We start from the raw sequence: 18,595 nt of genomic DNA on the forward strand, positions 1-18,595 counted from the left end.
TTTGCTTGTCTTTGTTTTTTTTAAATTTTATTATTTTTGTAAATTGAGGTAACATTGATTTATAATGTGAAATTTATTTCAGTCAAATTGCCTAATGTTCTACAAGTTCTTTTATGTTAATCTAGGAAATTTTTCTTTCTCTCTCATTCCAGGGCTGTTCTTGGTCAGTTATATTTGTGGATATTGATGCCCACAATCGCAACCGGCAAACTTTGTGCTCACTGTTACCCAGAGAATCAAGATCTCATGTGAGATATTTTTATAATAAATTAATATGAACTGTTGTTTATGATTGTTACGTAGTTTTGTTTCTTTTTCCAAGAAAGTACTCTGAAGTGTTAGAAGTTGGCAGAAGAGATAAGAAGAGAGAATGTTGCCGCTTACTCCTCTGGCCTGGGGAGGTCAATGTTTAGGAAGTGAGCAGAGCTGTAGAGAAAGCTGCTTTGTCCTTTGAGTTTTCATAGAGCAGTAGAGAACTAGATATATTTTTTTCTCTTTGGGGGAGTAGCAACATTATGCCAAAATGAATTTTTTTTGGTCACAGAATATTATATACAGTAAATCCCCTACACATGAACCTTCAAGTTGTGAACTTTCAAAGATGCGAATGTGCGTTCCCAGGTCCAATCACATAATTTAGTTCACGTGTCTGGCGTACATTGTCACGTGCATGCATCCTCTACAAGTGGTTGTGCTTTTGTGTACTTTACTGTACAGTACTGTATAGAGTACAGTAGTACAGTATCTTTATTTCAAGCCCAGGATGTCTGGAAGCAAGCTTAAAAGCAGCAGTGATGTAGTTGGTACTGCTAAAAAGCACCAAGCGATAATGATGGAAACAAAAGTGAAAATAATTGAGAGAGTGGAGCAACAAGAGGAAGAAGAAGTAACTGAAGAACTGAAGAGATTCACGACACAGGAAATGACAAGAGGATTTTCTTTGAGGAGGCACTGTTAGTTTTTGAGGCACAGGACCCGAATGTAGAATTGTTCACGAAGGTTGCAGCAACCTTTCAGAATGCAATCCCTTGCTACCATGTCATCTATGACAAGAAAAAAAGAGCTGCTACCCAGATATCACTGGACCATTTTTTCAAGAGGGTAGATAGAATTTAATCCAGCAAAGAACCAGAACCTATCAGTGCAATTGCAGCTTGCACTCTGTCTCCTATTGCTGAGGATCTGTTAGCTCTACCATCTCCCACCTCCTCTCCCTCCTCTAGTCAGTAACTATTCTTGCTTGTTCACTCCATGCCAGGCCCTGTATGCCAGCTGTTGTACTGTGCTATTGTACTTTTCAAGGTACTATACTGTAAGATTAAAAATGTTTTCTTTATTTTCTGTGTTCGTTTGTTTTGTATGTATTATTTGTGTGAAAAGTGTTACCAGCCTATTACAGTACAGTACTATATAGCAGATTGTGTTAGTTAGGTACCTAGGCTAACTTTGTTGGACTTACAAACAAATTGGACTTACAAACATACTCACAGAACAGAATTCGTTCATATGTAGGGGACTTACTGTATTAGAAATGTAGAAGAATATTTTTCATAATTTAAATTTCTTTTGAATAAAACTGCTTTCCTTATTTTTCTCTCATTCGATTCACCTTTTTCTTTTGTCTGATAATCTCTTAAATGACTATGTAATACCTGATTGCAGATTTTTCTAGGGGTTATTTGTGGCTCTATTCTTAGAAAACACCCAAAATGGAACAATTTAATTATTTTAAAATAACTATTTTATAGAAGTAATACAAGATTATGATAAAAGACAAACAGAATCCACAAATAAGCAAATAATAAAAATATATCCACTCATTATTCCACCATTCAGTTATAATCTTAGGGTGACATCATTTGGGTTTGTATGTTTCCATGTATTTTTATGTGCACATATAATATTTTTATTTTACAAAACTGGAGGAATATTGTTCATAATGCTTGCTAACCTGTTTCTTTGAATGGACGTGTTTCCATATTAGTAAACATTTCTATAATATAAATTTTAATGGCTGCTGGTTTACTCAGCTAATTGTTGGACCTTTAGATTGTTTTCTGGTTTTCACTATTATAAACAAATTGTTATGACAGACTAGTTGTAATGACTAATTAGTGGTGTTAAATTTTTACACAATGACTGAAATAATGTACTAAAGTTTGAGTCCAGTGTTGAACCTTGAAAATACTCCTTATCATTGAACGAAGTTTTATCTCCTCCGTAAGGTTCACTAAACCATGCCATATAAACATCTGTCTGTCCCTTGGAGCACAGCAGTCTCACTGTCAGTTAAATAACCTTAGTGGCTTTTCATCTCTGTGATTCTCTTTGGGCTGTGTTGATCATATGATTACAGACACTTACTTTCCCTTCTTTTTCTTATTGCCCCCAGAACACAGATGCTGCCCTGCTCCCCTGCATCAGTTATCCTGCATTTGCCTTGGATGATGAAGTTCTGTTTAGCCAAACACTTGATAAAGTGGTTAGAAAATTAAAAGGAAAATATGGATTTAAGCGTTTCTTGAGAGATGGGTATAGAACATCATTGGAAGATCCTAACAGACGCTACTACAGACCAGCTGAAATTAAGGTATCAAAAAATATCCCATGTCAGATAGCATAATAGAATGTTCAAAAGTACTGATTCAGGAGGCAGACTTCTTGGGTTTGAATTCTGGCTCTGCCACTTATTAGCTGTCAGACCTTGGGCAAGTTAATTAAGCTCTCTGTGTTTAATATTCTTCATTGATAAAATAATGTTAGTACCTACTATTAGTAAGGTTTTTTTGAGAATTAAATCAGTTAATATATATAAAAGTGCTTAGAACGGTGCTTGGCACATAGTAAGCACTCGGTAAGTGTTAGCTGTTGAGGCCTATTTGCTCACATTGGGCCATGTTGAGTCATTGGGTGAGTAATTTTTCTATTGCACTTTCAGTATTTTGCCTGCCTACTGTATACCATTTGTCTAAAATAATAGAAAATATCTATTTGTGATTGAATTTTCAATCTTTAAGCAAATGCTCTTTTTTCTGTTTCACTTAGACACTTCCCTCTGAAATATACTCCTCTAAATATTTGGTTTTAAAGATTTTATATTTCAAATATACATACATATCCTATATCTAAGTTTATTCTAGCTGTTTTTAAGCTGCCCAGAAAACTGTAACACCCCCCAAAAAAGTAAGCATCCATCCACATTGCTGAAGACTTTGCTTTAATGGGATAGGTTGAAAATTATTTTAAAAAACCCCAAACCCCTCCCTATCTGCCTCCCATTGCCTCTCTCTTTGTTGTCACACTTCTGAAGACCATGGTGTCTTCTAGTTGTGGCTCCTTGTTTGCCTTCTACTTACTCCTTTACCTTATAATCTGGCTCCTGTCCCCAACACTTCCCAGTAGCTGTGTTGGCTTCACTCAGTTTATGTCACTGGATCATTGTGGATGCCTTTCTAACTTTATTTCACTGAACCTCTCATTGGCATTTGAGTGTCTTAAGTAAGTTCTCTCTCGGGAGGTTCTCCTCCATTTTCTGTGACTCCATTCTCTTCCTAAGTCTCTGCTTAGCTCTCTCACTATCTTTCTTAGTCTCCTTTGCAGGTTCCTCTTCTTCTGCCTCCCTTTATCCTTTGCTTGTCTCCTGGAATCCATCTTCAGTCCTATTCTCTTTTCATGCTATTCATGCAATCATAGCTCTAGCAATCACTGTTAATCCCACATTTCTATCCGTAACTCATACTTCCACCCGAGTGCCCTACCACGTGTCCAGCTGCCTTTTGGACATCCTCACTAGAATGCGCTGCAGTCTGCCTATGATCACCTCACCCTTCTGCCCAAGCCCCAAACCTGAGATTCATCCTAGGCTCTTCCCTCTCACTCAGCCTTCTACGTCACTCACCAAGTCTGGCAAATTTAACTACCTTTAAATCTTAAAAACTGTCCCTTCGTCTCTATTAACTGCTTTGTTTAGGCGAGTGATCCACAGCCGGGAATGATTTTGCTCCGCAGGGGACATTTGACAATATTTGAAGAAATTTTTTGTTGTTACACCTTGGTGGGTGCTACTGGCATCTGGAAGGTAGAATCCAGGGATGCTACTAACTGTCCCACAGTGCACAGGACAACCCCCACAGCAAAGAACTATTTGGCCCAAAACGTCAATAGTGCTGAAGTTGAGAAACATCGATTTAGGCTAACATCCTTTCTCTTTGGATTGTTCCCAGCAGCCTTACAGTTGGTCTCCTTTTTTCTTATCCTAAAACCCTCTTCAGTACTGCCAGCTGTTCATCTAGCAAGTAAATTTGATCCTCTTCAGTGGTACCCTGTCACTTTCAGATCAAACTTTTTGTCTCTCAGCCTGACTTCTCAGGCCCTCCCTGATCTGGCTGTTCTGGCCCATGTGTTAGACTTCAGCTTTCACTGCTTCTTCCTTGCTTGTTCCAGGAATACTGAATTGCTGTGAGTTTCTTTAACGTACTTCGTTCTTTAACGCATTTCTAGTTTGTACTGTTGTCTTCTCTGTATGGAGTTCCCTTAGCTCATCTCCCCAGAGAAATCCATCAAGCATTAGTTGAAGCATCTCCTTTCCTATAAACCCTTTCCTGACGCCCTGGGCAGGCTCAGATGCTTCATGCCCTTGGTTCTTGATATATATACCATGTATAGACATTTTGTAACATACTGCAATTGTTTATTTACATGCCTGTCTCCCCACTACAGCAGGTTCTCTATCTTTTTGTCTTCATAGCCCTCTGTCTAGCTGATGCCAGGCATTACTAAATACTTAGTAAATATTTATTGAATGAATGACTACTCTGTGATGGATTAAATGAATGAGGTTTTGAATAATAAGTATGCTGAGAAAAACTTTTTTAAAGAACAACGAAACTACTTAGAAAATCAGTCCAGTTTTGTTATTACAATAAATAAATTTTTATGTATGTTTTTCTAATGATGTAAGTGTTCTAATTAATATAATTACTCTAATATACATGTTCTAAATTATTGTTGGTGAAATTTTTTAATATTTTATTTTCTGTTTTAGCTATTTGATGGAATTGAATGTGAATTCCCCATATTTTTCCTTTACATGATGATTGATGGTGAGTGAACTTTTCTCCTGAAATTTAAACTGTAGGATATAACTAGTTTAAAGAAGAAAAGAAATAAAATATGACTCCTTTCACCTAGCAAAATAGACTGCACTTATTGATGTTAACTACTCTGCATTTTTATATGCTACTTTTCTGCTTTCTGAGTTAATGTTACATCATTTAAAGAATTTTACAAATACTTTGAAGTATTTTTAAAATGATACAAATATATTTTCATATTTACAAAGAAGAACTTTTGTGAATACAAATTATGAATACTGTAATTTGTGACATTGTGAATGTCTATAATATTTATACTTAAGCATAGAAAAATTTCAATTAAAATTCAGTTTTCAATTCTAAATGCTAACATTTCTCAAATCAATTTCTTGGAAAACCATCATATGCATTTATTTGCATTACCTTTGTTTATTATTTACATAGAAAAATACCAGAATAATTACAATTGGGTAAATTTTTTTCTAAGGTAAAATTTCTGTGGTGCTTATTTAGCTCAAATGCTATTGGATTTTATATTTTACATTTTAGGTGTTTTTAGAGGCAACCCCAAGCAAGTAAAAGAATATCAGGATCTTCTGACTCCAGTACTTCATCAGACAACAGAAGGTGTAGTATGCTTTTCCTTTTTTTTTTTTTTTTACATCTTTATTGGAATATAATTGCTTTAAAATGTTCTGTTAGTTTCTGCTGTATATCAAACTGAATCAGCTGTATGTATACATATATCCCCATATCCCCTCCTTCTTGCGTCTCCCTCCCACCCTCCCTATCCCACCCCTCTAGGTGGTCACAAAGCACAGACCTGATCTCCCTGTGCTATGCGGCTGCTTTCCACTAGCTATCTATTTTACATTTGGTAGCGTATATATGTAAATGCAAGTCTCTCACTTCGTCCCATCTTACCCTTCCCCCTCCCCGTGTCCTCAAGTCCATTCTCTACATCTGCATCTTTATTCCTATCCTTCCCCTAGGTTCATCAGAACCTTTTTTTTTTTTTAGAGTCCATATATATGTGTTAGCATACCATATTTGTTTTTCTTTTTCTCACTTACTTTACTCTGTATGACAGACTCTAGGTCCTTCCACCTCACTACAAATAACTCAATATCATTTCTTTTTATGGCTGAGTAATATTCCATTATACATATATGCCACATCTTCTTTATCCATTCACCTGTCAATGGACACTTAGCTTGCTTCCATATCCTGGCTATTGTAAACAGTGCTCCAGTGAAAATTGTGGTACATGACTCTTTTTGAATTATGGTTTTCTCAGGGTATATGCCCAGTAGTGGGATTGCTGGGTCATAGGGTAGTTCTATTTTTAGTTTTTTTAAGGAACCTCCATACTGTTTTCCATAGTGGCTGTATCAATTTATATTCCCACCAAAAGTGCAATAAGATTCCCTTTTCTCCACACCCTCTCCAGCATTTATTATTTGTAGATTTTTTGATGATGGCCATTCTGACCGATGTGAGGTAATACCTCATTGTAGTTTTGATTTGCATTTCTCTAATGATTAGTGATGTTGAGCATTCTTTCATGTGTCTGTTGGCAATCTGTATATCTTCTTTGTAGAAATGTCTATTTAGGTCTTCTGCCCATTTTTGGATTGAGTTGTTTGTTTTTTTGATAGTAAGCTGCATGAGCTGCTTGTATATTTTGGAGATTAATCCTTTGTCCGTTGCTTCGTTTGCAAATATTTTCTCCCATTCTGAGGGTTCTCTTTTTGTCCTGTTTATGGTTTCCTTTGCTGTGCTTTTAAGCTTTTAAGTTTCATTAGGTCCCATTTGCTTATTTTTGTTTTTATTTCCATTTTTCTAGGAGGTGGGTCAAAAAGGATCTTGCTGTGATTTGTGTCAAAGAGTGTTCTTCCTATGTTTTCCTCTAAGTGTCTGGCCTTACATTTAAGTCTTTGATCCATTTTGAGCTTATTTTTGTGTATGGTGTTAGGGAGTGTTCTAATTTCATTCTTTTACATATAGCTGTCCAGTTTTCCCAGCACCAGTTATTGAAGAGGCTGTCTTTTCTCCATTGTATATTCTTGCCTGCTTTATCAAAGATAAGGTGACCATATGTGCATGGGTTTATCTCTGGGCTTTGTTTCCTGTTCCATTGAGCTATATTTCTCTTTTTGTGCCAGTACCATACTGTCTTGATTACTGTAGCTTTATAGTATAGTCTGAAGTCAGAGAGCCTGATTCCTCCAGCTCCATTTTTCTTTCTCAGGATTGCTTTGGCTATTTGGGGTCTTTTGTGTTTCCATACAAATTGTGAAATTTTTGTTCTAGTTCCGTGAAAAATGCCATTGGTAGTTTGATAGGGATTGCATTGAATCTGTAGATTGCTTTGGGTAGTAGAGTCATTTTCACAATGTTGCTTCTTCCAATCCAAGAACATGGAATATCTCTCCATCTGTTTGTATCATCTTTAATTTCTTTCATCAGTTTCTTATAGGTTTCTGCATACAGGTCTTTTGTCTCCTTAGGTAGGTTTATTCTGAGGTGTTTTATTCTTTTAGTTGCAGTGGTAAATGGGAGTGTTTCCTTAATTTCTCTTTCAGATTTTTCATCACTAGTGTATAAGAATGAAAGAGATTTCTGTGCGTTAATTTTGTATCCTGCTACTTTACCAAATTCATTGATTAGCTCTAGTAGTTTTCTAGTAGCATCTTTGGGATTCTCTATGTATAGTATCATGTCATCTGTAAACAGTGACAGTTTTACTTCTTCTTTTGTGATTTGGATTCCTTTTATTTATTTTTCTTCTCTGATTGCTGTGGCTAAAATTTCCAAAACTATGTTGAATAATAGTGGTGAGATTGGGCAACCTTGTCTTGTACCTGATCTTAGAGGAAATGGTTTCAGTTTTTCACGGCTGAGAACGATGCAGGCTGTATGTTTGTCATATATGTCCTTTATTATGTTGAAGTAGGTTCCCTCTGTGCCCACTTTCTGGAGAGTTTTTCTTGTAAATGGGTGTTGAATTTTGTCGAAAGCTTTTTCTACATCTATTGAGATGATCATATGGTTTCTCTCCTTCAATTTGTAAATATGGTGTATCACATTGATTGATTTGCATATATTGAAGAATCCTTGCATTCCTGGGATAAACCCCACTTGATCATGGTGTATGATCTTTTAATGTGCTGTTGGATTCTGTTTGCTAGTATTTTGTTGAGAATTTTTGCATCTGTGTTCATCAGTGATATTGGCCTGTAGTTTTCTTTTTTTGTGACAGCTTTGTCTCCTTTTGGTATCAGTGATGGTGGCCTTGTAGAATGAGTTTCAGAGTGTCCTCCCTCTGCTATATTTTGGAAAAGTTTGAGAAGGAAAGGTGTTAGCTCTTTTCTAAATATCTGATAGAATTCGCCTGTGAAGCCATCTGGTCCTGGGCTTTTGTTTGTTGGAAGATTTTTAATCACAGCCTCACTTTCAGTGCTTGTGATTGGTCTGTTTATATTTTCTATTTCTTCCTGGCTCAGTCTCAGAAGGTTGTGCTTTTCTAAGAATTTGTCCATTTCTTTCAGGTTGTCCATTTTATTGGCATAGAGTTGGTTGTAGTTATCTCTCATGATCCTTTGTTTTTCTGCAGTGTCAGTTGTTACTTCTCCTTTTTCATTTCTAAGTCTGTTGATTTCAGTCTTCTCCCTTTTTTTCTTGATGCATCTAGCTAATGGTTTATCAATTTTGTTTATCATCTCAAAGAACCAGCTTTTAGTTTTATTGATATTTGCTATCATTTCCTTCATTTGTTTTGTGTTTACTTCTGATCTGATCTTTATGATTTCTTTCCTTCCACTAACTTTGGGGTTTTTTTGTTCTTCTTTCTCTAATTGCTTTGGTGTAAGGTTAGGTTGTTTATTTGAGATGTTTCTTGTTTCTTGAGGTAGGATTGTATTTCTATAAACTTCCCTCTTAGAACTGCTTTTGATGCATCCCATGTGTTTTGGGTTGTAGTATTTTCATTGTCATTTGTTTATAGGTATCTTTTGATTTCCTCTTTGATTTCTTCAGTGATCTCTTAGTTATTTAGTAGTGTATTGTTTAGCTTCCATGTGTTTGTATTTTTTACAAATTTTTTCCTGTAATCGATATCTAGTCTCATAGCGTTGTGGTTGGAAAAGATTCCTGATATGATTTCGATTTTTTTAAATTTACCAAGGCTTGATTTGTGACCCAAGATATGATCTATCCTGGAGAATGTTCCATGAGCACTTGAGAAGAAAGTGTATTCTGTTGTTTTTGGATGGAATGTCCTATAAATATCTATTAAGTCCATCTTGCTTAATGTATGATTTAAAGCTTGTGTTTCCTTATTTATTTTCAGTTTGGATGATCTGTCCATTGGTGAAAGTGGGGTGTTAAAGTCCCCTACTATGATTGTGTTACTGTCAATTTCCCCTCGTATGGCTGTTAGCACTTGACTTATGTATTGAGGTGCTCCTATATTGGTTGCCTAAATATTTACAATTGTTATATCTTATTCTTGGATTGACACCTTGATCATTATGTAGTGTCCTTCTTTGTCTCTTGTAACAGTCTTTATTTTAAAGTCTATTTTGTCTGATATGAGAATTGCTACTCCAGGTTTCTTTTGATTTCCATTTGCATGGAATATCTTTTTCCATCCCCTCACTTTCAGTCTGTATGTGTTCCTAGGTCTGAAGTGGGTCTCTTGTAGACAGCATATATATGGGTCTTGTTTTTGTATCCATTCAGCCAGTCTATGTCTTTTGGTTGGCGAATTTAATCAATTTACATTTAAGGTAATTATCGATATGTATGTTCCTATTACCATTTTCTTAATTGTTTTGGTTTGTTACTGTAGGTCTTTTCCTTCTCTTGTGTTTCCTGCCTAGAGAAGTTCCTTTAGCATTTCTTATAAAGCTGGTTTGGTGGTGCTGAATTCTCTTAGCTTTTGCTTGTCTGTAAAGGTTTTAATTTCTCCATCGAATCTGAATGAGATCCTTGTGAGGCAGAGTAATCTTGGTTGTAGGTTTTTCCCTTTCATCACTTTAAATATGTCCTGCCACTCCTTTCTGGCTTGCAGTTTCTGCTGAAAGATCAGCTGTTAACCTTATGGGGATTCCCTTGTGTGTTATTTGTTTCTCTTTCCTTGCTGCTTTTAATATTTTTTCTTTGTATTTAATTTTTGATAGTTTGAGTAATACGTCTTGGCGTGTTTCTCTTTGGATTTATCCTGTTTCGGACTCTGCGCTTCCTGGACTTGGGTGGCTATTTCCTTTCCCATGTTAGGGAAGTTTTCAACTATAATCTCTTCAAATATTTTCTCCGTCCCTTTCTTTTTCTCTTCTTCTTCTGGGACCCCTATAATTTGAATGTTGGTGCATTTAATGCTGTTTCAGAGGTTTCTGAGACTGTCCTCAATTCTTTTCATTGCTTTTTCTTTATTCTGGTCTGCAGTAGTTATTTCCACTATTTTATCTTCCAGGTCTCTTATCCGTTCTTCTGCCTCAGTGTTTCTGCTATGGATTCCTTCTAGAGAATTTTTTATTTCATTTATTGTGTTGTTCATCATTGTTTGTTTGCTCTTTAGTTCTTGTAGGTCCTTGTTAAACGTTTCCTATATTTTCTCCATTCTATTTCCACGATTTTGGATCATCTTTACTATCATTACTCTGAATTCTTTTTCAGTTAGACTGCCTATTTCCTCTTCATTTGTTTGGTCTGGTGGGTTTTTGCCTTGCTCCTTCATCTGCTGCATATTTCTCTGTCTTCTCATTTTGTGTAACTTACTGTGTTTGGGGTGTCCTTTTTGCAGGCTGCAGGTTTTTAGTTCCCATTGCTTTTGATGTCTGCCCCCAGTGGGTAAGGTTGGTTCAGGGGCTTGTGTAGGCTTCCTGGTGGAGGGGACTGGTGCCTGTGTTTTGGTGGGTGGGGCTGGATCTTGTGTTTCCTGTGGGCAGGGCTGCGTTCGGTGGTGTGTTTTGGGGTGTTTGTGAACTTAGGATGGTTTTAGGCAGCCTCTCTGCTAATGGGTGGGGTTGTGTTCCTGTCTTGCTAGTTTGGTATGGGGTGTCCAGCACTGGAGCTTGCTGGCTGTTAGTGGAGCTGGGTGTTAGCGTTGAGACGGAGATCTCTGGGATAGCTCTCGCCGATTGATATTACGTGGGGTCAGGAGGTCTCTGGTGGTCCAATGTACTGAACTCAGCTCTCCCACCTCAGAGGCTCAGGCCTGACACCAGGCCAGAGCACCAAGATCCTGTCAGCCACACAGCTCAGAAGAATACAAGAGAAAAAGAAAGAAAATTTAAATAAATAAATAAATAGATAGATAGATAGATCGATAAATTAATATTTAAAAATATTAAAATAAAAAAATTTTTTTAAAGTATTTTAAAAAAAAAGGAAGAGAGCGACCAAACCAATAAACAAATCCACCCATGATATGAAGCGCTAAAAACTATACTGGGGTAAGCATAAAAATCAGAAACAAGTCAGTTGCAGACAGCAAACCCTAATTGTACAGTTGCTCCCAAAGTGCACCACCTGAATTTTGGGATGATTCGTTGTCTATTTAGGTATTCCATGGATGCAGGGTTCATCAAGTTGACTGTGGGGATTTAATCCGCTGCTCCTGAGGCTGCAGGGAGAAATTTCCCTTTTTCTTCTTTGTTCGAACAGCTCCTGGGCTTCAGCTTTGGTTTTGGTCCTGCCTCTGCATGTAGGTTGCCTGAGGGCATCTTTTCCCCTCCCAGACAGGAGGGCGTTAACGTAGCAGCTGATTAGGGGGCTCTGGCTCACTTAGGCTGAGGAGAGGGAGGGGTACGGAATGCGGGGTGAGCCTGTGGCGGCAGAGGCCAGCAGGATGTTGCAGCAGCCTGGGGTGCACCATGCGTTCTCCCGGGGAAGTTGTCCCTGGATCATGGGACCCTGGCAGTGGCAGGCTGCACAGGCTTCCGGTGGGGGGAGGTGTGGATAGTGACCTGTGCTTGCACACAGGCTTCTTGGTGGCTGCAGTAGCAGTGTTATCGTTTCATGCCCATCTCTGGTGTCTGCACTGATAGTCATGGCTTGCACCTGTCTCTTGAAGCTTGTTTAGGTGGTGCTCTGAATCCCCTCTCCTCACGCACCCTTAGGCAGTTCCAGACTTTTTCCCAGACTCCTTCTCATCTAGCTGTGGTGCGCTAGCCCCCTCAGGCTGTGTTCACGCAGCCAACCCCAGTCCTCTCCCTGAGGTCTGACCTCTAAAGCCGGAGCCTCAGCTCCCAGCCCCCACCCTTCCTGGGGGCTGAGCAGACAAGCCTCTCAGGCTGGTGAGTGCCGGTTGGCAGTGATCCTCTGCGTGGGAATCTCTCCGCTTTGCCCTCTGCACCCTGGTTGCTGTGCTCTCCTCCATGGCTCCGAAGCTTCCCCCCGCACCCCCCCCGTCTCCACCAGTGAAAGGGCTTCCTAGTGTGTGGAAACTTCCTCCTTCACAGCTCCCTCCCTGAGGTGCAAGTTCCATCCCTATTCTTTTGTCTCTGTTTTTTCTTTTTTCTTTTGCCCTACCCAGGTACATGGGGAGTTTCTTGTCTTTGGGGAAGTCTGAGGACTTCTGCCAACGTTCAGTAGGTGTTCTGTAGGAGTTGTTCCACATGTAGATGTATTTTTGATGTATTTGTGGGGAGGAAGGTGATCTCCACGTCTTAGTCCTGCACCATCTTGAAGCGCCCCCAGGAATGCTTTTTCAAGAAATTCTTTCTACCAGTATTCCCTTAATGTTCCTTTGAAATGTATAAATAATTCCTTCCTAAATAGAATAATTTATATTCAAATGAAAAAATGAATGGGGCTGCAAACGAATTAGAAAGAATAATCTCTTAATTTGTTATAATAAACTTGTTTTTATGAAAGGAGTTCATTAGGCAAGGTGATGGAGAGGGAGATGAATTTTAAGTGGTCATGGCTATAGTTACTACACAGTAGTTTGCCAGGTGGGCAGAGGTTCTTCATCTATTACCTACTGTAATACTCCTTCACTGTATGTAATGTGACAATAATGTAAAGTGACTGATTTTTATCCATGTCACCAGAAATGAGTGCTGCCCCCTTCAGAGGGCCACTTGGGAAGGCTCTGCCCTAGCCTAAGGGTACTACCATTGCCAAGAATATTTTGACCTCCTCTTTGGAGATGTTTTCAGGGCTTTTTGCACATTAATTTGAATGTCTGCCATGGTTCTAAAATGTCATCCTTTGAGGATGGATTTAATATTTTAGAAATGGTCAAAAGGTCCAGACTTACAAGTAATATATTGGTTTCAGTTAAACACCATCAAGGGCCATAAAGGAACATAACTGAGTTTTTTCATATGGCTAGAGAGAATTCCAAAGGAGAAGTTCCAGATATCTTTGGTGTTTGGAGGTATTAGTAAAATAATAAAATATTCTCATGAATGAACAGCTTTGACGACCTATTTATCTGAAAGTTAAAAATTATGGTGCGTTGATTAAGAAAAAAAAATGGGTGGTCTTACAGACATGATGCACAAACTGGCAGTCACAGCAGTGGGCCCTGTTCCTGTCTCACACGAAGTTTGTGATATTCTTTAGGGTTTTCCACAGTATCTTAGAGTAAATACTTTATACTATATGCTCACCCTTTAAAATCCTTGTAATGTTATAGTAGCAAAATGTTTATGGATAAACATTGAATTTCAAATAAATATTAATGTTTAAAACCAGTTTTTTGTCTTTATGCTCCAAATAACCACTTGTCCAATGTGAGAAATAATGTAATGAATGTTGTAATGAATATATTTAAAATCCCTTGAATCAGATCTTTTAGTATTCAGTGGTAGATCATTGATGCACTGAGGTGGTAGTCTGTGTATCACACTTTAGGCTTCATTATGTTGAAAGAGTGATGTTCAGACTATTCTCTGTGTATCATAGACCTTTTCACTGGTTTTAGACACAAATATCACTATTGATTGATGCGTGAAGAAAGAAGCAAATTTTAGGGAAATCTGTGTAGTATTACTAGACAAATTAAGTTCAGTGTGGGATGATATTACAAAAAGTCTTCTGTAGCACTGTATTAGAATGTTGGTTTTTCTCCCTTTACATCATCCACAAAGATTCTAGTCTTAAAATAATTTTTAGTTTCTACCAAGAAATATTTTTAAATGAGTTGGTCACAGGGGGAAGATGGATTTTTTTTTTCTCTTCAGTGATTTTGAATAGTAGATAATGGGCTTAATGTTTAAAATGGGGATTTCTTTGCTCTAAGCAATTGCTCAGGGTTTTAATTCTTCATTTAAGATTACACAGTATCTCATTTGTAAAGCTTCCACAGACTAATCCTATTAAAAATAGCTTCTTCTATGACTCTACTTATTTGCATACTGTATATTTATTGATTCATTTGAAGGTGTTAAATGTTGTTAAAAGAGAGATTATGTACACATTGTTGGCTAACATATAACGTATCCTGTCAAATTAGTTTTAAAGTAAAGAAGCTTTTCCCACATTTTTCACTGGGCATTTCTGAAAAGACTCAAATTTTCCTATCCTATTGGACAACTTTCTTTCTGCTTTGTAATCATTGTAGTTTTTGAAGGGAAAATTTGAGGAGGATACGGATTTGTTATATTTTAAATATTTATTTTTAAACTCCATAGGTTATCCTGTCATACCAAAGTACTACTCTGTGCCAGCTGATTTTGTAGAATATGAAAAAAGAAACCCTGGTAGTCAGAAGCGATTTCCTAGCAACTGTGGCCGTGATGGAAAACTGTTTCTTTGGGGACAAGCCCTTTATGTCATCGCAAAACTCCTGGGTAAGTGAAGAAGATTGGGAACAGTTTTTTTTTCTTATTATCGAGTCTTTAGAAATAAGTATGTCTTTGTTGACATTGACATTCTTTTTGGGTTTGGGTGTTTCATGCTGTTAAGAGGTCTTGGGGGAGTTTCTTAGCATGGAAAAGTACATTAATACGTCTGTTGCACTGAATGATGATGGACGTTTCTGGGAGGAAGGTCAAATAGGTGTGGGTACCACTATGATCATTTGGGGCTGCATTCAGCTTAGTAGATAGGGTGCTAGCAGAAGGCTATGGAAACTTTGAGTCTCTTTTATAAATGGAATACAATTGTGATTTAGTATAACAAGCATGCTTGGTCATACCTCTAGTAAACCACTTGTCAAAAGGAATCAGGTGTCTCAAAGTTCTCTTCTTTCCAATAAATACATGTTGGCAGTTTACTCAGTGAGGTGGAGGCATAATGGAGCCATTATTCATAATTCTTTGAAGAATTGTTTTTCAGCTTCTCCTAAAACTTCAGCTGAAGTATCTTTGGATACATTGAAATGAAGGTTAATTTAATGCACACAAAAAAGCATTATGCATCTTGCTGTACCATTCCTTGCTAAAATTTTTAATATTATTAGCATTTCCATCAAAAAGGTTATCATAATAGTCAGAATTCTTTTATGGCAAGCAGATTATGAAACAAGCTGACTGTAAATACTGTACCTGCACTAAAAGAACTGCTTACTGTGTGAAATACTGTTATTGTCTTTGTTGTTCTTAGTATTACTGCATAAAAGCTAAATTTGTTTGTGCTGTAAGAATAATCATCTTTGGTTCTTTTTACATTCCATTAGGGAAGAATATTTCAACGTCCAGATTTCCAATTCAGGCTTTACACAAATGATATATAAGAGCAGACAGAAGCTATTCAAAGAAGAGAAGATTAAGTTAATGCTGTTTTCAGTTTGCTCATTTCCTAACTATATTTTCTGCGTCTCCATGTATACTTAATGCTAATTTAAGAACCTGTAGAAAATTTTCTTCTTTAAAGGGACAGCTCTTTGATAAGGAGTTGATATTATTTACGCAGGTTTTGCTTTAAGATTTTCCAAAAGAAAAAAATAACATACATAAGGTAGTTTTCTTAGAATCAAGCCAAGTTGGTAAGGTTGTCTCTGGTTAGAATTTTATTTCCATCTTATTAGCATGAATACAAAGAAGCCTTGTTGATAATCAGCTAAATAAAACATATTTTGGCAGAGGAGTGGTTAACCTATCTAAGGACAAGAATTTTCACATCAGAATCTTAAGTTTCTGTATACTACACTTGGAAGCGAATGAGCATGATGAAATTTTTCTTTGAGTCTGAGACTGAAAACTGGTACCTGGGATATGGGATTTGAGATCTAAACCTTCTTCATCCTGCTTTTTGCCATATATCCAGCTTGGGGTTGATACAGCTAGAAAGATTGCTATTTGAATAAAGCCTCTGGATAAAATCAAGACTAATGAATTGGGAATGCAGAATTGACCATATTCTACATAAGCAGATTGAGCTTTAAAAAAAAAAAAGATTGAATACAATATCAGTCAGTAACAAAACATTGGACCGTCCTTACTCCAAAATAAATGTATTGAATGTAGACAAATTTTGAGTGTAGATAGCATTTTCTTATGTTAAGACCAGAGTGAACAGAAATAATCCAGGTCATGCCTTCATCTCTGTTTTATGACCGTTGTGAATAAGAAAGAGCCTTCAAAGAAACAGTTTCTCTTTTGCCTGCTGCACTTCTAAAAAGGCAGTAGAGGACATGAGTAGGTGTATTGCAGACTACGAAACCACATACTTATCTTCTGCTAGAAAAAGAGATGCTGCATATTAATTAGCACTCTGACCTAGCTGTGTGTCATCTGGTTAACAACTCACTGGTTAAAATGAATAAGGTCTCAGAAGATTGAATCATTTAGTTGCTCTTGACTATTGTATAACTGTCTCCCGCCCAAGAACCATCAAACTTCTATGGATGTTATTAAGATTCCACACACCACGTTTACTAACAAAGTCTTATTTATTCATTAAGGAGCCTCAGTTGGATATCTGCTTAACAACATTTTGTGGGCAATTAATTGGAATTACATGAGCATAATAGAACAGTAAATCTTGAAAAATATTCTGTAATATATGGCTTTCACTAATTAAGTCCAGTTTGTAATTGGTGAAATTTAATAATATTTTGCTCTATGTATGCCTTAGTGAATAATTATACGACAAAACTATGTGACTTTTATGTTAGAGCAAAAAGACTCAATATGCTGTTTCCTGGCCCAAGGCCTGAACTACCCATTGTGTTCTTAGAAAATAGTTAATTATTACAGTAATTTTTTTTTCTTTAGAAAATTTAGACTTTTAGAAAATCAGTGTTTGCTATAAAATAGGTAAATAAATCATAAACAAGGAACTACCACGTGAAAAGGGCTTCCATGCTTATAGTACAACAGCAGTTGAAGACATTGCCCTCATTCTGGTCAGTGCCCCATAAAAAATGCTCCATCTCAGAAATCTCTTTTAGAATTTAGTGTTAGGAAACACTGTCTTCCCTCACTGAACTAGTTTTCTTCCTTGAAACTGCAAATACATTATTTTTATTGTAGAACAACTTTATTGAGGTAAAATTACATACATTTCACCGATTTAAAGTTTACAGTTCAATATTTTTTAGCGTATTCACAGAGTTGTGCAACTATAACCACAATCAATTTTAGAACATTGTCATCAACACCCCCCCCAAAAAAAACCCTATACTCTTTAGCAGTCTCTCCCCACGTACCCCTAATCACTTCATCCTTCCCCCTAGCACTAGACAATCATTAATCTACTTTCTATTTCTGTAGATTTACCTATTCTGGACATTTTATATACCTCAAATCATATAATGTATGGCCTTTATGACTCACTTTTTTCACTTAGCCTGTCTTCAAGTTTCATCCATGTATTAGCACTTTGTTCCCTTTTTTTTTTTTTTTGTCTGCACCACGCAGCATGTGGGGTCTTAGTTCCCCTACCAGGATCGAACCTGTGCCCCCTGCAGTGGAAACGTGGAGTCCTAACCACTGGGCCGCTGGGGAATTCCTGCACTTCGTTCCTTTTTATGGCAAAATAACATTCCATTGTATGGATATACCACCTTTGATTTATCCATTCATCAGGTGATGGACATTTGGGTTGTTTCCACTTTTTGGCTATTATGAATAATGCTGCTCTAAACTTTCATGAACAAGTTATCATTTGACATATGTTTTCATTTCCCTTGGGTATATACCTAGGGGTGGAATTGCTGAGTCATATGGTAACTCTGTGTTTAACATTTGGAGCGCTTCTAGACTATTTTCCAAAGTAGCTGTGCCATTTTACCTTCCAACCAGGAGTGTGTATGAGGGTTCTAATTTCTCTACATCCTCTCCAACCCTTATTCTTGTCTGTTTTTTGATATTAGCCATCCTAATGGGTATGAGGTGTTACCTCATTGTGGTTTTGATAAGCATTCCCCAAATGACTAATGTTGTTGAGCATCTTTTCATGTGCTTATTGGTATATCTTCTTTGGAGAAATGTCTATTCAGATACTGTGGCCATTTTTAAATTGGGTTATTTGTCTTTTTATTGTTAAGTTACAAGAGTTCTTTATATGTTCAAGATACAGGTCCCCTACAAGATATGTGATTT

The 18,595-nt window shown here is 37.1% G+C and overlaps 1 protein-coding gene across 4 annotated transcripts in view; it reads left to right on the forward strand.

The window, feature by feature from the left end:
- PHKB (phosphorylase kinase regulatory subunit beta) overlaps nt 1–18,595 on the forward strand; it is a 191,816-nt gene that overhangs the window by 89,886 nt on the left and 83,335 nt on the right. For all 4 annotated transcript variants that reach the window (XM_082437693.1, XM_082437694.1, XM_082437695.1 and 1 more), the window contains 5 exons: nt 153–248; nt 2,393–2,590; nt 5,045–5,102; nt 5,643–5,720; nt 14,741–14,899. In XM_082437693.1, coding sequence (XP_082293819.1) covers nt 153–248; nt 2,393–2,590; nt 5,045–5,102; nt 5,643–5,720; nt 14,741–14,899 — 589 coding nt within the window. The remainder of the gene's footprint in view (nt 1–152; nt 249–2,392; nt 2,591–5,044; nt 5,103–5,642; nt 5,721–14,740; nt 14,900–18,595) is intronic.

The sequence above is a fragment of the Balaenoptera physalus genome (assembly GCF_965194825.1).
Source record: "Balaenoptera physalus genome assembly, chromosome: 19".
Classification (NCBI taxonomy): Eukaryota; Metazoa; Chordata; class Mammalia; order Artiodactyla; family Balaenopteridae; genus Balaenoptera; species Balaenoptera physalus.